Source organism: Poecile atricapillus, chromosome 21 (assembly GCF_030490865.1).
Source record: "Poecile atricapillus isolate bPoeAtr1 chromosome 21, bPoeAtr1.hap1, whole genome shotgun sequence".
Classification (NCBI taxonomy): domain Eukaryota; kingdom Metazoa; phylum Chordata; class Aves; order Passeriformes; family Paridae; genus Poecile; species Poecile atricapillus.
The window spans coordinates 3,949,555-3,968,070 of NC_081269.1; the positions used below are offsets into that span (position 1 = coordinate 3,949,555).

Consider the following 18,516-nt stretch of genomic DNA (forward strand, 5'->3'; position numbering starts at 1 on the left):
TCCCTCAGCTGCCCTGAAAGACACTGTGCTGACTTTTAAAGGTTTTTTTCTTAATGGCTTCTTAAATAGCCCCTTTTATACAGAACTGATGTTTATTTGTGGCTTTTCTCCTGTTTAATACTTCAAAACTCCAGGATACCCAAAAGCTCTCAGAGCCTTTTGCTGGAAGCAGCGGCTTTGGAGCAGCTCCACGGCTCCCCAGACCCCAACAATGTCATTACATGCAACTCCAGAGCTTCCACAAGCACAGAACCAGATGAACAATAAAATGTAAGGAAAAAAAAAAAAATCCCATCAGGAATTAATTAACTGATGTTCAATTACATCCATTCCTGCTCTGCCAGAGTCACTAACAAAATCAGCACGCCTGCAAAGTGTGGGAAGGTTAAAAGAAGAGATTAAGCATCCAGAAAAACACCACAGCGTTTCCCTCAGCACAATAACTTATAATCATCTCTTTTGGTTTTATAAAGTTTAATGCATAACACACTCAAGTTTTATGTTTATGCTGTGTTTACTAATGCAGCATTTGAGCATCTACATTTTAAAAATAAATTCCTGCCTGGTTAAATACATGTTATATATCAAAGGGATTAGTTCTTCACTTGTAGGATATTCATACCAGAATTCATACCAGAAACTCTCTTTAAAAATAAAACTGTACCAGATGAATAACTCAAACTCATTAAGGAGAGGATTTTCAGCTGTCTTTAAAGCACGTTTTCAATGTCTTTCTAAATTGACAAATCCACAACATTTGGTGTTGGTTTGGTTTTTAATATAGACAATTTTATATAGGAAACACCCTCCTAGAATATGTAAACAACAAATAGAAGAGAAAGGAGGGGAGCTGGGATTGGCAAGAAATATTATGTATTTATTTCTAAGTAACAACCACAATAAATACTGAAAAGCTTTGAATGAGAAATAAAGAGACTTCCCTTGCAGGATGGTTTTCAGATCATTTATTACCAATAAAGTAAAAGACAAATTGAAAATCAGAAGGAAGGGGTGGGAAACATCACAGACACCAAAACACTTGTACAGAGCTTTGCAAATGTTGGAACATAAATAATTTAAAAGGCATTGGTAGAGACCAATTAAAATATTCTTAAGAGGTACATATTAAGTTTGCTTTATAAAAATCAGGTGCTTTTATCCTAAAACCGGAGCGTGAGGGGTATTTTGTGGATTATTACACTTCTAACTAGGAACAACTAATGGCTACAACTTAAAACAACAACCTCCTCTTAGATCTGTTCCGGGTGGATTCACTGGGAGAGTGTTTGTGGGAGCAATCCGGGGTGATGTTCTCCCAAAATCCCGTCTCCAACAGCAGCAGCCGCTTCAGGAGCGAGGTGTGGGCAGCGAGGGTGCAGCAGCCCCATCCCACAGAGGAGAGAGTGAACCCCTGGGGCTGGGGGTGAGCTGAACCTTCTGTTACACCACCAGGACATCCTGGGGCAGCAGTCAGGGCAGAATTGCACCATCTGCTTGAGACACATCTCCCCAGTCTTGCAGCCCGAGACCAAAATGTTCTTAACCGCGGAGTGCCGCCTGCCTGACCGTGTCCTCTCTCGTCCTGGGATGGTTTTAGGAGCTGCCTTTCCAAGGCAAGTTCCAAAGGTGAAGGATGTTCTCTTCTGAGCTAATAAATAAGTAAAAAACCCTAACAACAACAATTAAAAACCCTCAAACCATACAAACCCAAGGTTCCCTTCCTGCTGCACTCTTCATCTCCGGGCTCCTTTCAGTTCCCTGGGATCCACTTGCACACCATCCATCACACTTGCACAAACACACGTTAAGCACAGCTCAAGAACAGGCTCCCGAGGTTGCCACTGACAAAACTCACCCCTGGGGCAGTGCAAAGTCCTCTTGAAAAGCTGCTCCAGGACTGGTGTTGCACACCCACACCTCGGAAGAGTTTGGGAATACACGGAAAAGCCACGTCCAGCTAAGACAGGTCTATCAGGGGTTTCTGAGAGACTACACCACACAAAAACCAGCACAGCCCACGCTCCCCAATGCAGATGCTCTCCACACTGCGCTCTGTCAACACAGGGAAAAAAAACAACCTGGGAAAAGAAGGAAACCTCTCTGTCTTATTTTCATCAAGGCACACGATAAACGAACGCACGTAACATCCAGACAGACTTTCCTGGTATCTGAAGCTATTCCCTTTGGTCCCCAAACTCATCAGGCACTCAGGAGAGGATTTTCAGCAGCCTGCAGACAGGCAGAGGTTGCCCCATCCCAGTGACATCCCTGATCCCAAGGACACGGATCTGTGCCACCACAGGCTCAGCAGGGAAGCAGAGCTGTGGATTTTTCTCTGCACTACAAAGCTGCCTGTCCCTTGCTACCTGTTCACCTCCTCCCAGCCCCACCACAACAGCGTCTCACACCCGATCCAGCACCTCCTTTGCCATCCTGGGTCCCTCTGTCCAGCACCTTATCTAACCTTGCTTTGGTTACAGCTCCTTTAGTGCACAAAAACAAGGCACTTGTGGTTTTCCACCTCCAGATCACCAAGATCCAACAAGACAGGGATAATTTCTGGCCTGGTATTCTCTGTGCAAGGCCGGCTGCAGGCACAGAAACGCTCGTGTGTCACACAGAACGCGGGTTCCTGGTCACCCAAAGAACTGGAGTCACACGATGCTGTCTCTGCTGCCTGGAGCTGCAGGAGCAGTTCTCCTCCTGCTCTGCTCAGAACCCCTCCTCTCCCCAATTTACACCTTCACTCAGTGCGTGAATGCCATATGGGAACAGTTTTGTATGTGTTAAATGCAGAATTCTGGGGTTTTCTCTGTTAGCCTTTCCCAGCAATTTCCAGGGGATGGTTGTCCTGGAAAAAACACGATCTAAACTGAAATGGTCGACAGCTCTATGTGTAACGAAACCACCTCTGCATTCTCTGCAAGACTGCATTCAACTTCAAGTTGCATTCAACTGCCCTTATTTTTGCACATCACCACGAAGCATCAAATGGAATTCCACCTGCCAGGCACCACCCCACACTCCTCCTTACCTGTCCAGGTAAGGGAAAGCCCTTCCCGTTATCTCCACTGCGGGGAAGGGGAGGGAGCTCACGGCATTTGGGAGGCGAAGAGACAAATCCCTCGCTAAATTACGTTCCCACAGAAAACCGCGCCCGGGGCCGTCGTGACGCTTGGAGAGCAGGAGCTGAGAGCTGAGGGAGAAGTTCTGCACCTGCTTTTGGCAAGTGCAGCCAGCACAGTCCCAGGGACGGGCGTGGGCCGGAGGGTGGCCGCGGTCAGCAGCCGTCAGGGCCGCACTCGGCGCCCAGGCACTCCGAGGTCTCCAGCTCCACGCTGGACAGGAACCTGCGCGTGGCCTTGCGGCAGTTGTAGTCCAGCGTGGTGGTGTAGACAGTCTTGGCGTGCTTGGGGTAGATGATGGTGGTGCTGGTGAAGCGCCGGGGCCGGTGGCGAGGCTCCAGGCGCACCTCGGCCTTGTAGCTGCGCCAGGAGCAGTCGGGGACGCAGACGATGGTCTGGCTGCAGGACGCCACGCTCAGCCCCACCGGCAGGAACACGTCGGCGATGAAATGCTTCTCCGAGTCGTACCTCACCGAGGACGTGTACCTGCAACACAAATCCACAGCCATCATCAGCCACAGGGAGCCCAGACACGGCTCCAACTCCTCTGAGCAGAACAAAGTCTGCTTCTTTATTTATAGGTGTTGTTATGTATAATGTTATTATGTGTTTATTGATATTTATATGTATTTATATGTACTATTGTTCTTTATTATTATGTATATGTATTTATATGTATTATATGTATTATTGTTTATTATTATGTATTATGTATGTGTATTTGTATGTATTTTATGTATTATTGTTCTTTATTATTATGTATATGTATTTATATGTATGATATGTATTACTGTTCTTTATTATTATTTATATGTATTTATATGTATGATATGTATTATTGTTTATTATTATGTATTATGTATGTGTATTTGTATGTATTATATGTAATATTGTTCTTTATTATTATGTATGTGCATTTATATGTATTATATGTATTGTTCTTTATTAGTATGTACTATGTATATGTATTGCTATGTATTATGTGTACAATTGTTTATTATTATGTATTATGTATATGTATTTATATGTATTATATGTATTATTGTTTATTATTATGTACTATGTATGTGTATTTGTATGTATTATATGTAATATTGTTCTTTATTATTATGTATGTGTATTTATATTATTATATGTATTATTGTTCTTTATTAGTATGTATGTGCATTTATATGTATTATATGTATTGTTCTTTATTAGTATGTACTATGTATATGTATTGCTATGTATTATGTGTATAATTGTTTATTATTATGTATTATGCATGTGTATTTATATGTATTATATGTACTATTGTACTTTATTATTATGTATTATGTATTTATATGTATTATATGTATTATTGTGCTTTATTATTATGTATTATGTATGTGTATTTATATGTATTATATGTATTATTGTGCTTTATTATTATGTATTATGTATTTATATGTATTAACTGTATTATTCTTCTTTATTATTACGTATTATGTATATTTATATGTATTATATGTACTATTGTTCTTTATTATTATGTATATGTATGTGTATTTATATTTATTATCTGTACTACTGTTCTTTATTATGTATTATGCATGTGTATTTATATGTATTATATGTATTACTGTTTATTATTATGTATTATGTATGTGCATTTATATGTATTATATGTATTATTGTTCTTTATTATTATGTATTATGTACATTTATTTATGTGTATTTATGTATTTGAATAGATTTTAAATATATTTAATATTTATATTAATCCACGTTCATATTTATAGGAAATATTAGAAGGTACTGTGTTAAAAGTAATTTAGAGAAATTTAGTTGGTAAGGGCTGTTGTATATGCTTAATTAAACTTTTCCTTAAAGGACCTAAACTTTAGGTCCTTTATATATTTTTGTTAATTGATTTTCATGGGGTGGATTTCTTGTTTCTATAGGTGTGAATGGTTTTCTTATTAGAAAAGATTGCTAGCTAGAAGGCCAGTTTAAAAGTTTTAGCTAAATTAACTGAATTTAGCTAAAATAATGGGCCTGAGTTATGATTTTATGAGGCTTTTTTTTAACAAGGTTTTTTACTTTTATGCAATAGAAGAAGTAATTCTAATACAGCCACAGAGGTTTAACTGCAGCAGTGCAATTGTAACTTGGAGAACATTTCTGTGGAGACAAGCTCCAGCCACAGAAACACAAATCTTAAAACATTGTTGACCTCATCCATAGAAATAACTGTGTGTAGTCTCAGGCCAATGATTCTTTACCTCTAGTAAATAACTCTGAGTCAATAAAAGGCCAAGGTTTCATATCTGCATGAAGATATTCTGGCACCAGCATGAACATGGGACATGTGAGCTGTGCAGAGCAGGGCTGGGGATGGCTGTGTGAGCTCTGCCCATGGCTCTGGGGGGAAGAGGAGCAGAGCTGCCAGGGCGGCTCCTCATCCCACCAGAACCATCTGCTGGTGTTCTACACACGGACAGGATGAGAGGAGAGCCTTGTGGCAGCAGCATGCCCAGGATTATCAGAGTTCAGCCCAGCTGCCAGCACTGCCAGAACTCCTCAGCCCTGAGCCTGAGTCCTCCTGCAAACTCCCAAACCCGAGGTCTTGATCCACGCCTGGGCTCATAAACACCCAACTCCTCCATGCCCCTGGAAGCACACGTTATCTCCTCAGCTTTTCCCTGCCAGGAACCACACAGGAGTGCTCTGCTCTCGCCCCTGCCACGGGGCACTCTCCGAGGACAAACTCCTGAAGATTCAGCTGGCAGGAAAACTCTCGCAAATCCTTTGGGTTGCAAAAGGAAGTTTTCATCTCCTTGGCGCTGCCACAGCTCTGTGTTGGCTTTTCCACTGACTAAGGAGTTAACTGCCTCCAATTGCAGCCACAGCACAGGCTCCTTCCCCACACCAGGACGTAATTCTCCCTACCCTCCCCTGCTTTAGGCTTCCTTTTGATTTTATCAGCCTCCCTCTAATTGCACAGTCATCAACCACGAGCCTTCTCCTCTCATTACTGCAAATCATGGTGTTCAGAAGAATAATTCACAGGCTGTGAAATGATGCAGTGCATTAAAAAAAAAAAATAATTATGCCCTCCTCTGAATGTTACCATTTCTTTTAGTTCACACAACCAGCCAGAGCTGTTAAGAAAGGAAGTGCTTATTATAAAACCATGAGGTTGCAAGAGCAAAATTTCTTTCCCTTAATGAAACAGTCCTAGAAAGATCTTTTGAAGCTCTTCCCTCATGATTACCTCCTGGCTAATCAGTTGAAGGGCAACATTTTAGAGCAGTGCAAGGAAGGAAAAGCAGGAGACTAAAATATAAGAAAGTCTTCCTGGAAAAATAACCAAGAAAACAACCATATGGGTGGGATTAAAAGAGGCTGAACACTCCTTCGGCCTGTACAAATGTCCAGGTCCAGGAATGTACAGCTGCAGTGAACAATGGCTCTGCAAATAAATTAACTTGACTCACAGGCACTGATAAGGCCTAACTGCTCCTTTACTGTAACACAATATTTACCTTATTTCCTTTGGTGGTAAAGGGTCAAACTCAACTCCTTCGCCGAAGGATAAAGGACACAGTCTTGGAGGACAGCTGGAGAGAACGGGGCTGGGGGAGAACACAGAACTCTGCAAGAAAAACACAAAATGTTTTTTTTTATGTTAACCTTGCTGTAACTTATGTTACAATGCAGTACACACAGAGGAAAACAGATTTATTTATCCCTCGGTATGGAGCTGTTGAGGTTCACATTTACAGGAGGATCTGCTAGACCAAGATGTGCCACAGGTGCATCCTCTAGGCCTGACTCCACTCTGGTCTAAAGCATCCTGGAGGTGGCTCAGGAGCATTTTCTGAAGACAAGGTCCAAACTTCAGGGACCCAACGTAATTCAGAGGAGCTGCTCTGGGAAATGAGAGAGGAATGCAACCCCTCGGTGCAGTGTAGTCTGTTCCCTGTATTAACCCACGCTCGAGTTATAACCAACATTTTAGGGGTGTCCGAGAGCTCCCTCCTTGCTGAATTCAACCCATGCACACGGACAGGCTGCAGCAGGAAATGATCACCTCGCTGTGAGCCACCTCCTTGCTCCACAGCTACGCCCTGGCTCCTGTTTGAAGGCATTAAATCCAACCTAATTCACACACCAAGCGTTGGGAAGGATTAACTCATTCCCGCTGAGCGCTGATTCATTGCCTGTCCCTGCGCTCCTCTCCTGACACCCAGCACCGGGAGCTGACACCGAATCCCACAGCTCAAGGAAACCAAAGCAGCCCTGAAGGGATGGAACCCAAGCCCTGTGTGTTTTTGAAGCCACCTCTGCACGTGTGTTTACAATCGAGGGGCTGGGGGGCTGCGCGCATCTTCCCCTCCTATGGCCTTTTCCAATTTCACAGCAGCACCCCGGCAGAAAAAGGATTTTTCTTCTGAATCTGCCGTCTCCAAAGTATTTGTACCAGCAGCTCAACATCCAAAAACTATTTGATGAGAAAACAAATTAACTGAAAACTTTATGCACAATAAAGTTACTGCTGCGGGTCATTCCGGAATAACGGGAGTTCACTTTCCACAGGGATTTCCTGCGGTGCCGTCCCAGCCCCGAGCCGGGGCAGGAGGGAGAGGAGTTTCCCTCGCAGGCAAAGCTTTGTGAAAAGCCCCGGCCAGCCCGGTTCCCGGCCGGATCCTTCCCTCCCGGTGCAGCCCCGAGAGCGGCGGGAGGGCTCGGTTAGAGGCGGCGGGAGGGTGTTCCAAGCCCTTCCCACGCCGGCCAGACCCGGCTTCCCAGCCTCCCTTCCCCGCGGGATGCGCGGGGTCCCGGGCGGGCTGCGAAGGGCAGCGGCTCCTCCGGGGCACCTGCGGCGGCGGCTCCGGGCCGGGATCTGCTCGGGGGGTCCCGGGGGGTCCAGGGGGGTCCAGGGGGTCCCGGGGGGTGCGGGCAGAGCAGGGAGGGCCGGTACTCACCGCTGCGGAGGCTGCGGGCGGTTCGGGCTCCGGGAGCCCGTTGGCTGCGGCGCGCTCGGGGCTGCCCGAGGGGAGCAGCCAGGGCGGCGGGGCCGGGCCGGGGCTGGGGGGCAGCCCGGAGTCGGGGCTGTCGAGGCCGGAGTCGCCCCGCTTCCTCATGTCCGGGAGGTCGGGCACCTCCCGCAGGCTGAGCCGCCCCACCATGGCCGAGCCGCCGGTGCCCGCCCCGGCCCGGCCGCTGCCCGCGCTGCGCTCCCTGCGCCGGCTGAGCCCGGGCGGGCGGGGCGGCCGCCGAGCCGGGGAGGGGCCATGCCAGGGGCGGGCCGTGTCCCACCGCTGTCCCCGTGTGTGTTCCAGCCGTGCCCCTGCAGCCGCCCGTGTCCCCCCGGGCTGTCCCTGTGCTGCCGGCGAGCCCGTGCCCCCGTCCTGCATCCCAGCCCAGCGCCGCTCCCCATCGCAGCCGCACCGAGCTCGGCGCTGGGAGGTGCCGGAGTCACCGTCCCTGGGCCAGCACCGGCCGGACGCGGCACTCGGTGCTCTGGTGTGGTTGACAAGGCGGGGATGGCTCCCGGGTTGGACTCGGTGATCTCGGAGGTTTTTTCCAAGCTAAATTATTCTGGGATTCTGTGGAACCGTGCTGCCCTCCGCGCATCGTGGTCCAACCCTCAGTGCACCGCCCCGGTGTGCTGCCAGCACGGGTTTTGGGGAGCACTGAAAGGGCTCCCAGATCCTGCTGGCTGCCCCCATCTCCAGTGCTGCTTTCCCCAACAGAAGGGATTTTGGCAGCCGGGTTAAGCCCCTCAAGTTCTCCCTTCCCACTCCCAAGCATTCGGGCTCAGGCAGCAGCGCTGCCGCCCCTAATCGCATTTTTCAGGCAAAGCTGCCGAAGCCGAAACGAGAGAACAGAAGGAAACGGTCTTTCTAGCACTACAGGAGACCCAGGGAACCTTTTTCGGAAAATCCTAATGAAATAATTGCGCCATGTCATCAGATTCGGTGGGGGAATACTCTTGTGGAGGGAAAGCAGCTCTGCAGCCGGCCAAAGACAACACTCCCCTGCGCAGAGAGCAGCAGTCTGGGCTGACGGGCCCAGCGCAAGTGAACCCAAACCTCTGAAAAAAAATTCCTTCCCTGCCCCAAAATTAAAAGCAGAGCAGAACTTTCAGCCGTAGGCGTCTGTGGTTTGCAGCTATGCGGTGCTGGGAACTCCGGAGACTTCCTCAAGGAATTTACATTCCTTTGAAGAAATGCTATGAGGCTGTTTGTCTTTGCTGAAAAATGCAGATGGAAAGAAAAAGAACATTAAGAATTTTGACTGAAATCTTTGGGGTCTGAGCAAATGTGCTGGACAGGTGTTTTCTTCCCTTTAAGTGTATCCCCCCCCCCCCCCCCAAAAAAAAAAAAAGAGATGCTGGTCTCTGCAAGCAATAGGAAAACTGATTACTCCTCACTCCGAAATCTCTCATAAAAGCCCTTTATGAAATCAGATGCTTTGGAAAGCACTGGAGCAGTTTCCAGATGAGCACAATCATAATTTCAGAGCTGCTGTGCAGCTCCTGGGTGAAAATCCCCACTGCCAACAACACATTAAATGCAATTTAGGAGGGGGGAACTTGTGGCACATCCCAGTGGTCACCTCTGAGAGCTGTGGGTGCTCCCACAGCCACTCCCAAGGGGATCAGGGTCCAAGGGAGAGGGATCTCAGTGCCTGGGATAAGCAGAGCTCCTGGAAATCTTTCTGCTCCTTATTTACTAGCAAAACCCCCTCCCATTCTGGCATGGCTTGACACAAAGGGTACTTTTTTGTGCCCTTCCAGTCTGGGCTTTGCAGCCCACCCGGGGGACTCCTGCAGCACCAACATCCAGACCTGCCCATCTGCCTGCTAGGATGAAAAGGAAGTGTTTAAGCAGAATTTTCACTGCTCAATAACTCCAATACTGTTGAGTCACTGTGTACAGGGGCTCTGCTTTTCAGGACGTGTACTCTGCCCTCTCGAAAAGTCTGTTTTTAACTCTCTCAAACTGTACCAACCTGTGCCACCCCTGATGGCATTGGAAATCTTTTCCCCTGCCTGTTTGCCCACGTTATTTACTCTTTAACTGCCCACACACAGGCAGGACAGGGCAGACACAAATCTCTTATCAAGATCCTCCTTCCATAAAGGACTTTCCACCAGGCCGGGCATGCTCGGCTTAATCAGCAACCGAAGCACAGGCGACGCCAGGTGGGGGCTGTCCCTGGGAGAAGCAAACCCAAAGGATCCTGTGATATTTGAAAACGATGGAAAGTTATTTCCAAAGGATGGGAAATGCCAGGCTCTGTCACAGAGGAGCTGCGCTCCCTCGGCGCTGGGCTTGACGAGCGCTGACAGCGCGTGGCTGAAGCTGCTGAGGTTTCATCAGCTTTTACAGCCCTGCTGCCACCGCCCTCGTGGAGCCAAGCAAAGGCTCCTGGAGGTTTGGACATCGTCACTTGGATGCTCAGAGTCCTGGCTGTAAATCTGGGGAAAGAAAGGAACACCCAGCGCCCGCCTGCCCAAGGGCGGAGGGGGCAGGACCGCCAGGAGAAAAGCAAATGAGTCATTAATTCTCTGAGCGAAAGGAGCTGCTCCAGCGTCATGCAGAGCGTGGAGAAAGGCACTACCCCTTAATTAATTTCAAAGGAAAAATTAGGATCTCTCAGAAATCACTCCCGCGGTGGCAGACAGCAGAAATGATGTGATTATTTAGGGCCACGAGGTCGGGAGTGCTGAGCCACCCACACGGTGCAGGAGCTGCCGTGGATGTGGAGGCTGCCAGAGAAGGTGGAAAAGGCAGAGAGGACCTGCAGCAGCAGATGGACAGCAGGGAGTGCTGGGTCCAGCACATTTTGGGTGAGGTCCATCCCAGCCACTGGGATTTGCAGCCATACAGAAAACACCCAGCAATGAACATTTGATTCAGTAACCATTTAATTCATTTTAATGTCACACCCCACATACAGCCGGCCTGAAACCATAAAAAGTGGCATTTTGTACAGAAAACACATAATCATCCTTTATTCCCCAAAGCTGTAAACTCCAAAGAGCTAATGCACAAATAGAGACCTGCCAAATCTAATAAACACTCAAGAGCCAGGGGCACAAAACTCTTACACCAGAAGTAGAAAACTGTGGATTTGTTCTCTGAAAGTGGAACTCCAAACACCCAGCCCTGTGGCCTTCTTCAAAGGCTGAAGCTAAAAAAAAAAAATTCTCCTTTTATTTCCTCTTATCTACAGAATGAAATGCAGAAAATGTATTGGGGGAAGCCTTTGGGTAAGACACACAATGATAACTTCAACATCGTCTTCAGCTATTCATAATTTATTGAGAGACTCAGCCTTAGACAAAGCAAAGAAAAATTCATCTAAAATAAATTATTCATCCCCTCATGGGAATAACCAATCTCTGCAAACCCATGTTCCCTCCTCCCCAGCTCTGCAGTGTGGGAACTCGTGAGCCATCCTGCACATGCATCTTGAGATAATCTGTCCTTGGAGAACGGCTGCTTGGAATCCCAAAGCGCTTCCAAACATTCCTTCTTTTGTCACCTAACAGGGAATCAGGAGAGGAAGTAAGCAAGGCTACAGCAGATTTGTAAAACTGGAGTGATGAGAAACTGCTGTCCCCCTGCACAGGTGTTGTTACTGCTGCTCCTCACTCCCCATCCCGTGAAGCTCTGGATGGAGCTCACGTTCCTGGAGTCTGATCCTGCTCCCTGATGTGCAGCACATCCTGTACACACATCCTGTGAGTACACCCCTAAACAAATACAGTCCTAAGACCCAAACTTGCCCTGCTGGGGAGCAGGACCGTCCCAGGAAGGCAGTGTGGTTGTTCCTCACCTGTCACACTGGTGCAGGACTTCTCCCTCCTGCACAGGCAAGTGAAGCTCAAGTTAATAACACAGGCACGACTGGCTGGTCTGCCCTAAATCCATGTGGGATTCACTCATGGTTGGCCACATGCCTTCAAAGCGTCCCAGGAAGGGCACTGAGGAGTTTGGGAAGAAGTCCAGCAGTGCCAATGACAAGGGGAGGCCTCCCTGCAAGGAGACTCCACGGGAAGCACCCACTGACCCCAACCCTGCTCCACGCTGGCTCTGTGGCTGGGAGCCAGCATCTGGGCCATGGGAAGAGGGGCCTGGGTTATCCAAAATATTTCACTGCTGGTTCTCCTCCCCTCTGCTCTGCTGCAAGCTGAAACTCAGAAGAGCAGGAGGAGGAGGAGGAGGAGGAGGAGGAGGGCCTTAAAACCTGAGGCTGCTGAAAGCCTCCTGTCCCAGCGAGTGGCCCTGGCTCCCTGGTAGAGCCAACATTTCCAGCACCTCTCCTTGCAGGGCAGCAGAGGTGCACAAGGTGGCACATCCCTACTCAGGACACAGCAGCTGGAGTGAGAATGAGGGGCTGAAGCAGTCTGACACGTTCTCCATGAAGGGCTCTTTGTGGAGAGAGGGAGAGGTGCTGCCCAGGAAGGCTGGGAACTCCCACTGGGGACAGTGGGTGAGCCCAGCACACACCAGGGAAATACCAAGCAGCTGGAGAGGGCTCCACACATGTCCTGCTTGGCCTCTAAGCTCTAACAGCAGCCAAGGCTGCCAGCTGGTTGGCAGGAGCTTTGCCAAGGTGCAGAAGGCATTAATTTAGCCCTTTCCTCCTGCTCTGAAAAGGATTTGCCTGGCTGTTTCACGGTGCTTTATGCAGGCCTGTCCTAAGAGCAGGGGAGAAGTCTGCCTTGGGGTTCCCTCCTGGGCATCTCATTGATTTAGTGGAGCTGCAGATGCCAGATCCTAGCTGTTAAAGGGTTGGGGTTTTGGTGGTGGTGATGGTTTGGGGTTGGTTCCCCCCAGCCCACAATAAATAATTAATCACAGGAACAGGAGAAGGGAGCAAGCAGTAACACAGAACTGAGGCAAAACCCTCAGTGCTGCAGCAGGAGCTCAGCCAGGGTAACACAGCCAGATAGTCTCTGGATCCACCTGAACTGTTTTTGGAGCTGCTGGCTTCCAGATGCCTCTATTTTCTCCATCACATGGACCTGGCCATGTCCTGTTTCACTCCTGCTAAGCTCAGGGCAAACAGCTCGGTCAGATTCTTCCTTGGTCTGCGATGGGTAAGAGATGACGGGGATTGGGAGTGACAGCACACGGGTGTTCCAGCAGCACACTGCAAATCACAGGCCTGACCAGCTCTGCTCCCCCTCACTGCCAGCAGTCCCGAGCCACAGAGATTCCCTCTGCTCCCTCAGAGTCTCTTTTTGATGAGTTTCTCCAGTTTGCGTATCCGAGAGGATTCCTGCTCGGGCGTGGGAGCGCTCAGCGAGAGGGAGCCGGCGCTGTCCCCGCCGGGGGGAGGAGCGGGGAGGCGCAGGCGGAAAAGGTCCAACATGCTGCTCTGCTCACTCCTCTTCAGGCCCTGAGGGAGCAAAGCACAGCGTTCACTGAGCTGGGAGCAGCTGCAGCAGAGCCCATTTCAAACCTCCACCTCCTGCTCACCGACCAGGAGATGCACAAAGACCTCGGGATGACCCCCAGCCCAGCCCCAGGAGCAGAGCAGGTATGAAAATGTGAAATGAACTGCAAACTTCTTCAGTAGCAACTCTGCTTTCAGAGTAAAGACACACCTGTCTTATAGTGCTTCTTCCACCCCCAAGCCCCTCAGAATTCCCACTGAGATAAAGTCCCCAACAACCCCAAAGCAGCACTAGAGGATGAGCAGAAGCCCTGGACAGGTTCTAACCTTCATGTCGAGGATCTTCTGGAATGTGTCAGTGCTGCAGTCAGCGAGGAGCTTGATGTAATTGTCCACAAACACAACTGGGGGCTCATGTGGAGCCATCACCACCTGCCAAGACAAGGAAAAAGAGATCAGACAAATAATGGAAGTTAAAGGCAGTGCTCAGTCACCTCTGGCACAGGAGTGACAGCAGGACTGGCTCATAAAATAAAATGTTTAAGGAAGAAGAAAGAGGCAAAGGTGAGTGGAGAGAAGCAGAGTAAGGAGCAGGGAGGGAGTTTGGTCTCTTTCAGCACAGCAGTGCTGCTCAGGGCTCTGCATCATGTTTCAAAGAGCAGCAGGACTCTGTCTGTGGCCTGTGGGCTGGCAGGCACTGGGCTGTTGTTGAAGCTCAGGATTTTATCATGTTGAATGGGGAAGACAAGCTGGGAGTCGCTCAGGGGACAGCGCTGGCAGTGGTGGTGACACTCACAAAGTCCCCAGAGATCAGACAGCCTGGACACAGTCCAGACCCTCACTCTGGCTGTGTGTCCTCCTGCTCCCTCCTGCCTGGAGCCAGGACACAGTGTGCCACAGGGGAATATGACAACACTCAGGGGTCACCCCCTCAGTCCCCAGGACAGCAAGGGCCAGAGCTCTGTGCTCTGCAGCTCTCCTGGCATGTCCCCAGGGGCCACTGTCCTTGGGGTGCAGCTCCTCTTGGATACACCTCCAGAGAGACTGGGATGAAGGATGGGAATCCCCCCCCACCAACATCTGCCCAGGAACAATCAGAAAAAACAGGAAAAAAATCAAAATGGCCTCAAAGCTGGTAAGAGGATCCCTCATTGATGTGTTTTTCTTATATAAGCTGCAAGCTCCACAGAGAGCACATCTTTTGATAATGCTGGACAGCCAAACCATCTTTCTGGGGAAGAGTGTGAATATGTGTGTGTGTGTGTGTGTAAATGGGCAGAAACAGCACCAGGCCAGACTCTTCTCTGTCTCCAAAAACATTTCCATATGTTTGCACTGACCCAGCTCACCCCACACTGTATTCTGTCACCAAGACATTTCTTTCTTTCTTTCCCTGCACTTCAGACCACTGAAACATCATAGCCATGTATACACTTATAAATCCTTAATTTACAGCCCTTGTAAAAATCTTCTGCCAAGATGAAAAGCTGGAGCTTCAGACAGTGTAGCCAGAGGAGAAGGGGAAGAGCTCTGCGGGATGTGCATGGCCTGGCGCCCTCCTCCCCGCTCCCATCTGCGCCTCGTGGGGTTCAGCTGAACGGATTTATTTGTGCTGCCCATGGGCCCAAAGTTTGTCCTCCTGAATTACCTGCCCCAGAACAAGCCTGGGAACACGCTCTGGAGCTCCCAGTGCCGTCAGGCTGTGGCTGCTTGATTTGCAGTGACTGCCAGAACCCTCGCTTGGGGTCAGAAGTGCTTTGTGCAGCAGCAGGGCCAGCACGGGCTGTGACACTGCAGGGCCAGCACAGGCTGTGTGACACTGCAGGGCCAGCACGGGCTGTGTGACACTGCAGGGCCAGCACGGGCTGTGTGACACTGCAGGGCCAGCACGGGCTGTGACACGGCAGGGCCAGCACAGGCTGTGACACAGCAGGGCCAGCACAGGCTGTGTGACACTGCAGGGCCAGCACAGGCTGTGTGACACAGCAGGGCCAGCACGGGCTGTGACACAGCAGGGCCAGCACGGGCTGTGACACAGCAGGGCCAGCACGGGCTGTGACACAGCAGGGCCAGCACAGGCTGTGTGACACTGCAGGGCCAGCACGGGGTGACACAGCAGGGCCAGCACAGGCTGTGTGACACTGCAGGGCCAGCACAGGCTGTGACACTGCAGGGCCAGCACAGGCTGTGTCACACAGCAGGGCCAGCACAGGGTGACACAGCAGGGCCAGCACAGGCTGTGTGACACTGCAGGGCCAGCACAGGGTGACACAGCAGGGCCAGCACGGGCTGTGACACTGCAGGGCCAGCACAGGCTGTGACACTGCAGGGCCAGCACAGGCTGTGTGACACAGCAGGGCCAACACGGGGTGACACTGCAGGGCCAGCACAGGCTGTGTGACACTGCAGGGCCAGCACAGGCTGTGACACTGCAGGGCCAGCACAGGCTGTGTGACACAGCAGGGCCAGCACAGGGTGACACAGCAGGGCCAGCACAGGGTGACACAGCAGGGCCAGCACAGTGTGACACTGCAGGGCCAGCACAGGCTGTGTGACACAGCAGGGCCAGCACAGGCTGTGTGACACTGCAGGGCCAGCACAGGCTGTGTGACACTGCAGGGCCAGCACAGGCTGTGTGACACAGCAGGGCCAGCACAGGGTGACACAGCAGGGCCACTGCTGCTGCACAGCCTGGGGACCTGCAGCACTCCCTGTGCTGCTTTCCTCTCCAGTGGGATGCTAAGGGCAGACAAATTAACTCCATTACTCTTCTGATTCACACACGAGCTCCAAGGAAAGACCTGTTCTGTGTGCAACAGGCACCAATCTCCCCTGCTCCCATGAGCACAAACCAGGACATTTTTATTCAGGTCATTTCTAAGAAAATTTGGACTACAATTCACTAACATCTTGGTCACCTTACTCCAAAAGCATGGAGAGCTAATGCCTGAATGCAGAGCACAGCCTCAACTGTGACATTCCCCTGGGCATGGGAGCAGAGCCGCACTGAGCAGCAGGTGAGGAGGGACAGCTCAGCCTCCTCACCCCCCCTTGCCTTGGCTGTGCTTTACAGGAGGCTCTGGCTGGCAGCTGCCTGTCCTGCCTGACCCCAGGTCCCACTAATTCCCTCACAGGAATGCCTTCCCAGCATTGCTGAGCAGGGGACAATCCCATCACCCAGGAGGGTACAACTGTACAGCTCCCATGGCTTCTCCCGGGATCAAACCTGACTTCTCACTCCAGCACCAACTGGGAAGGGCAGATTGCTTTGCTTGTTGCTTTTTATGAAGACAACACACTGCTTTTGGGTCATTTTCCAGGCACCAGGTCTGGAAAATGAAAAAAAGGGCTCTGGTGAATACAGTAACCCAGACATGTTTGCACTGGCTGTTACACTAGACAGTAAACAGGTGACTCAAGCACGGCTTGGCTCCCCTGCGTGATGGAGTCTGCACAAAGGCCTGCAGTAACCTGAACCCTGGGGTTTGCCCCACAGCAGAAACTCACGGATGCAAACTCTGATTTTCACAAGCTCCTGAGGGAACCTGGTGCCTCAACTCTCCAAGCAAACAGAACTCAAGCCTTTGGTTGCCCTGAGAAGTGAGGGTGAAAACTCCAATGTGGTATTAGAAGAGAGTGGGGGCAAACCCAAGGGGAGTGAGCCAGTTCTGTGAGCAGCTGGCAGAGCCCCCAGCCAGGCTCACAAAAGCTCATGTGCAATTGCAGATTGCTGCATTCAAAGGAAGGGCCCCCTGGAATTCGCTCGCTCCGATTCCCAGTCCAGCAGTCTGGCTGGCAGGTTAACAAAAGTCTTGAGTTACCTTCAGGATCATTTCAGCTCGAGTCATGCCTTTCACCACTATCTTTGTGTAGCTGGCAGGAGCCTTCCTCACCACTTGGGACCCAATGGAGGGCAGATCCAGGAGAACCATCTTCAGAGAGTGAGTGTCCAGCAGCAGCTGCAAGAGTTAACCACACTCTGTTACTCAGGCTCCTTCTACCAAGATCTGTCAGCTGCTGTAACCCAACATCCCTAAAAGTTTAACACTTCCCACACTGGAGGAAGTCCTGGTGGTTGGACTGCAGGAACAGGAGGGACTGAGCCATGTAATGACACTTCCAGGAGACATGATCACCCATGGCTACACATCAGCATCCTGGCTGATTTTAACAGAGCACTGCTCTGCTGACTGGAAATGACTTATGGCAGCCCAACATCTGGCACATCAGGCACAGATTTCCAGTCCTTCCCCCAGCAGTATGAAGTGAAACAATCCTGATTACCTGGAGCTGTACCACGGTTTAGATACTGAGGTCAAATGAACTAACACCACGCTTCCTCCTGCACCCTGCCACCCACAGTGTCAGCTTTTCTGCATTTATTCAGCCCCTTGATTGGGGTTTCTTTCCTTAAAAACTGCCACACAATACATCTACATTGAGAACAGCTCACAACCTGGATGTTGTTTGTTACTACCTCAGCAAATAAATAAGCAGCAACCATGAAATTGAGCCCAGACAGAGCAGCACTGTCTCATGACAAAATGCTGTGGGGGTTAAGGCAAATTAGAACAAATTTATCCCAAATCCCACACTCCTCTGATTGCACAAAGTATGTCTGAAGAGACAAGAGCGGTGAAGAAATCTGAAATCAAACCAGAGGAAGAGCAGCCCAATTAATTTAGCCAGCAGTGAGTGTGGAAGCCCGCTGGGCACACCCAGAGCATTTCCTCACAAAGGGAGCCAGTGGAAGCTCGTTCTGCAGGGACACAAAACATTCTGGGCACTGCAGAACACCCAGCAGCGACCACAACCATGTGAACACTGGCCTCAGCACATGTGGGAATTCAAAGGAACACAAGGGCTGTGGAGGAGGAGGAGGAGGAGGAGGAGGAGGAGGAGGAGGAGAGGCAGGTCAGGCTGGCTGGAATCTGGACCCCGTTATCTGCACACTGTGTCCTTGCTGGGTGCTGCCTTCCCATGATTTGCAAGAGAAGAACTGATGCCA

The 18,516-nt window shown here is 50.1% G+C and overlaps 2 protein-coding genes across 3 annotated transcripts in view; both read right to left on the reverse strand.

Moving 5' to 3' along the window:
- Positions 1-950: 950 nt before the first annotated feature.
- Positions 951-8,379, reverse strand: RFLNB (refilin B). The gene is made up of 3 exons (XM_058854545.1): positions 8,078-8,379; positions 6,635-6,744; positions 951-3,611 (listed from the first exon to the last, which is right to left on the reverse strand). Exons 1-3 carry the CDS (start codon positions 8,279-8,281, stop codon positions 3,281-3,283), a joined length of 645 nt encoding a protein of 214 aa, XP_058710528.1. The 5' UTR covers positions 8,282-8,379; the 3' UTR covers positions 951-3,280.
- Positions 8,380-11,010: 2,631 nt separating this feature from the next.
- VPS53 (VPS53 subunit of GARP complex) overlaps positions 11,011-18,516 on the reverse strand; it is a 62,591-nt gene continuing 55,085 nt past the window's right edge. For both annotated transcript variants that reach the window (XM_058854392.1, XM_058854390.1), the window contains exons 20-22: positions 17,330-17,467; positions 13,836-13,940; positions 11,011-13,511 (exon numbers count right to left, since the gene is read on the reverse strand). In XM_058854392.1, the coding sequence (XP_058710375.1) occupies positions 13,341-13,511; positions 13,836-13,940; positions 17,330-17,467 (414 nt within the window). In that variant the 3' untranslated portion in view covers positions 11,011-13,340. The remainder of the gene's footprint in view (positions 13,512-13,835; positions 13,941-17,329; positions 17,468-18,516) is intronic.

Bases quoted from the DNA above. Each gene is read 5' to 3' on its own strand.
- RFLNB (XM_058854545.1), bottom strand. From the start codon at position 8,281: ATGGTGGGGCGGCTCAGCCTGCGGGAGGTGCCCGACCTCCCGGACATG. The intron at 6,745-8,077 runs GTGAGTACCGGC...TTTTTCTTGCAG, and splicing joins CGCCCGCAGCCTCCGCAGCG to AGTTCTGTGTTCTCCCCCAG. The intron at 3,612-6,634 runs GTAAATATTGTG...TTTGTGTTGCAG, and splicing joins TTACCACCAAAGGAAATAAG to GTACACGTCCTCGGTGAGGT.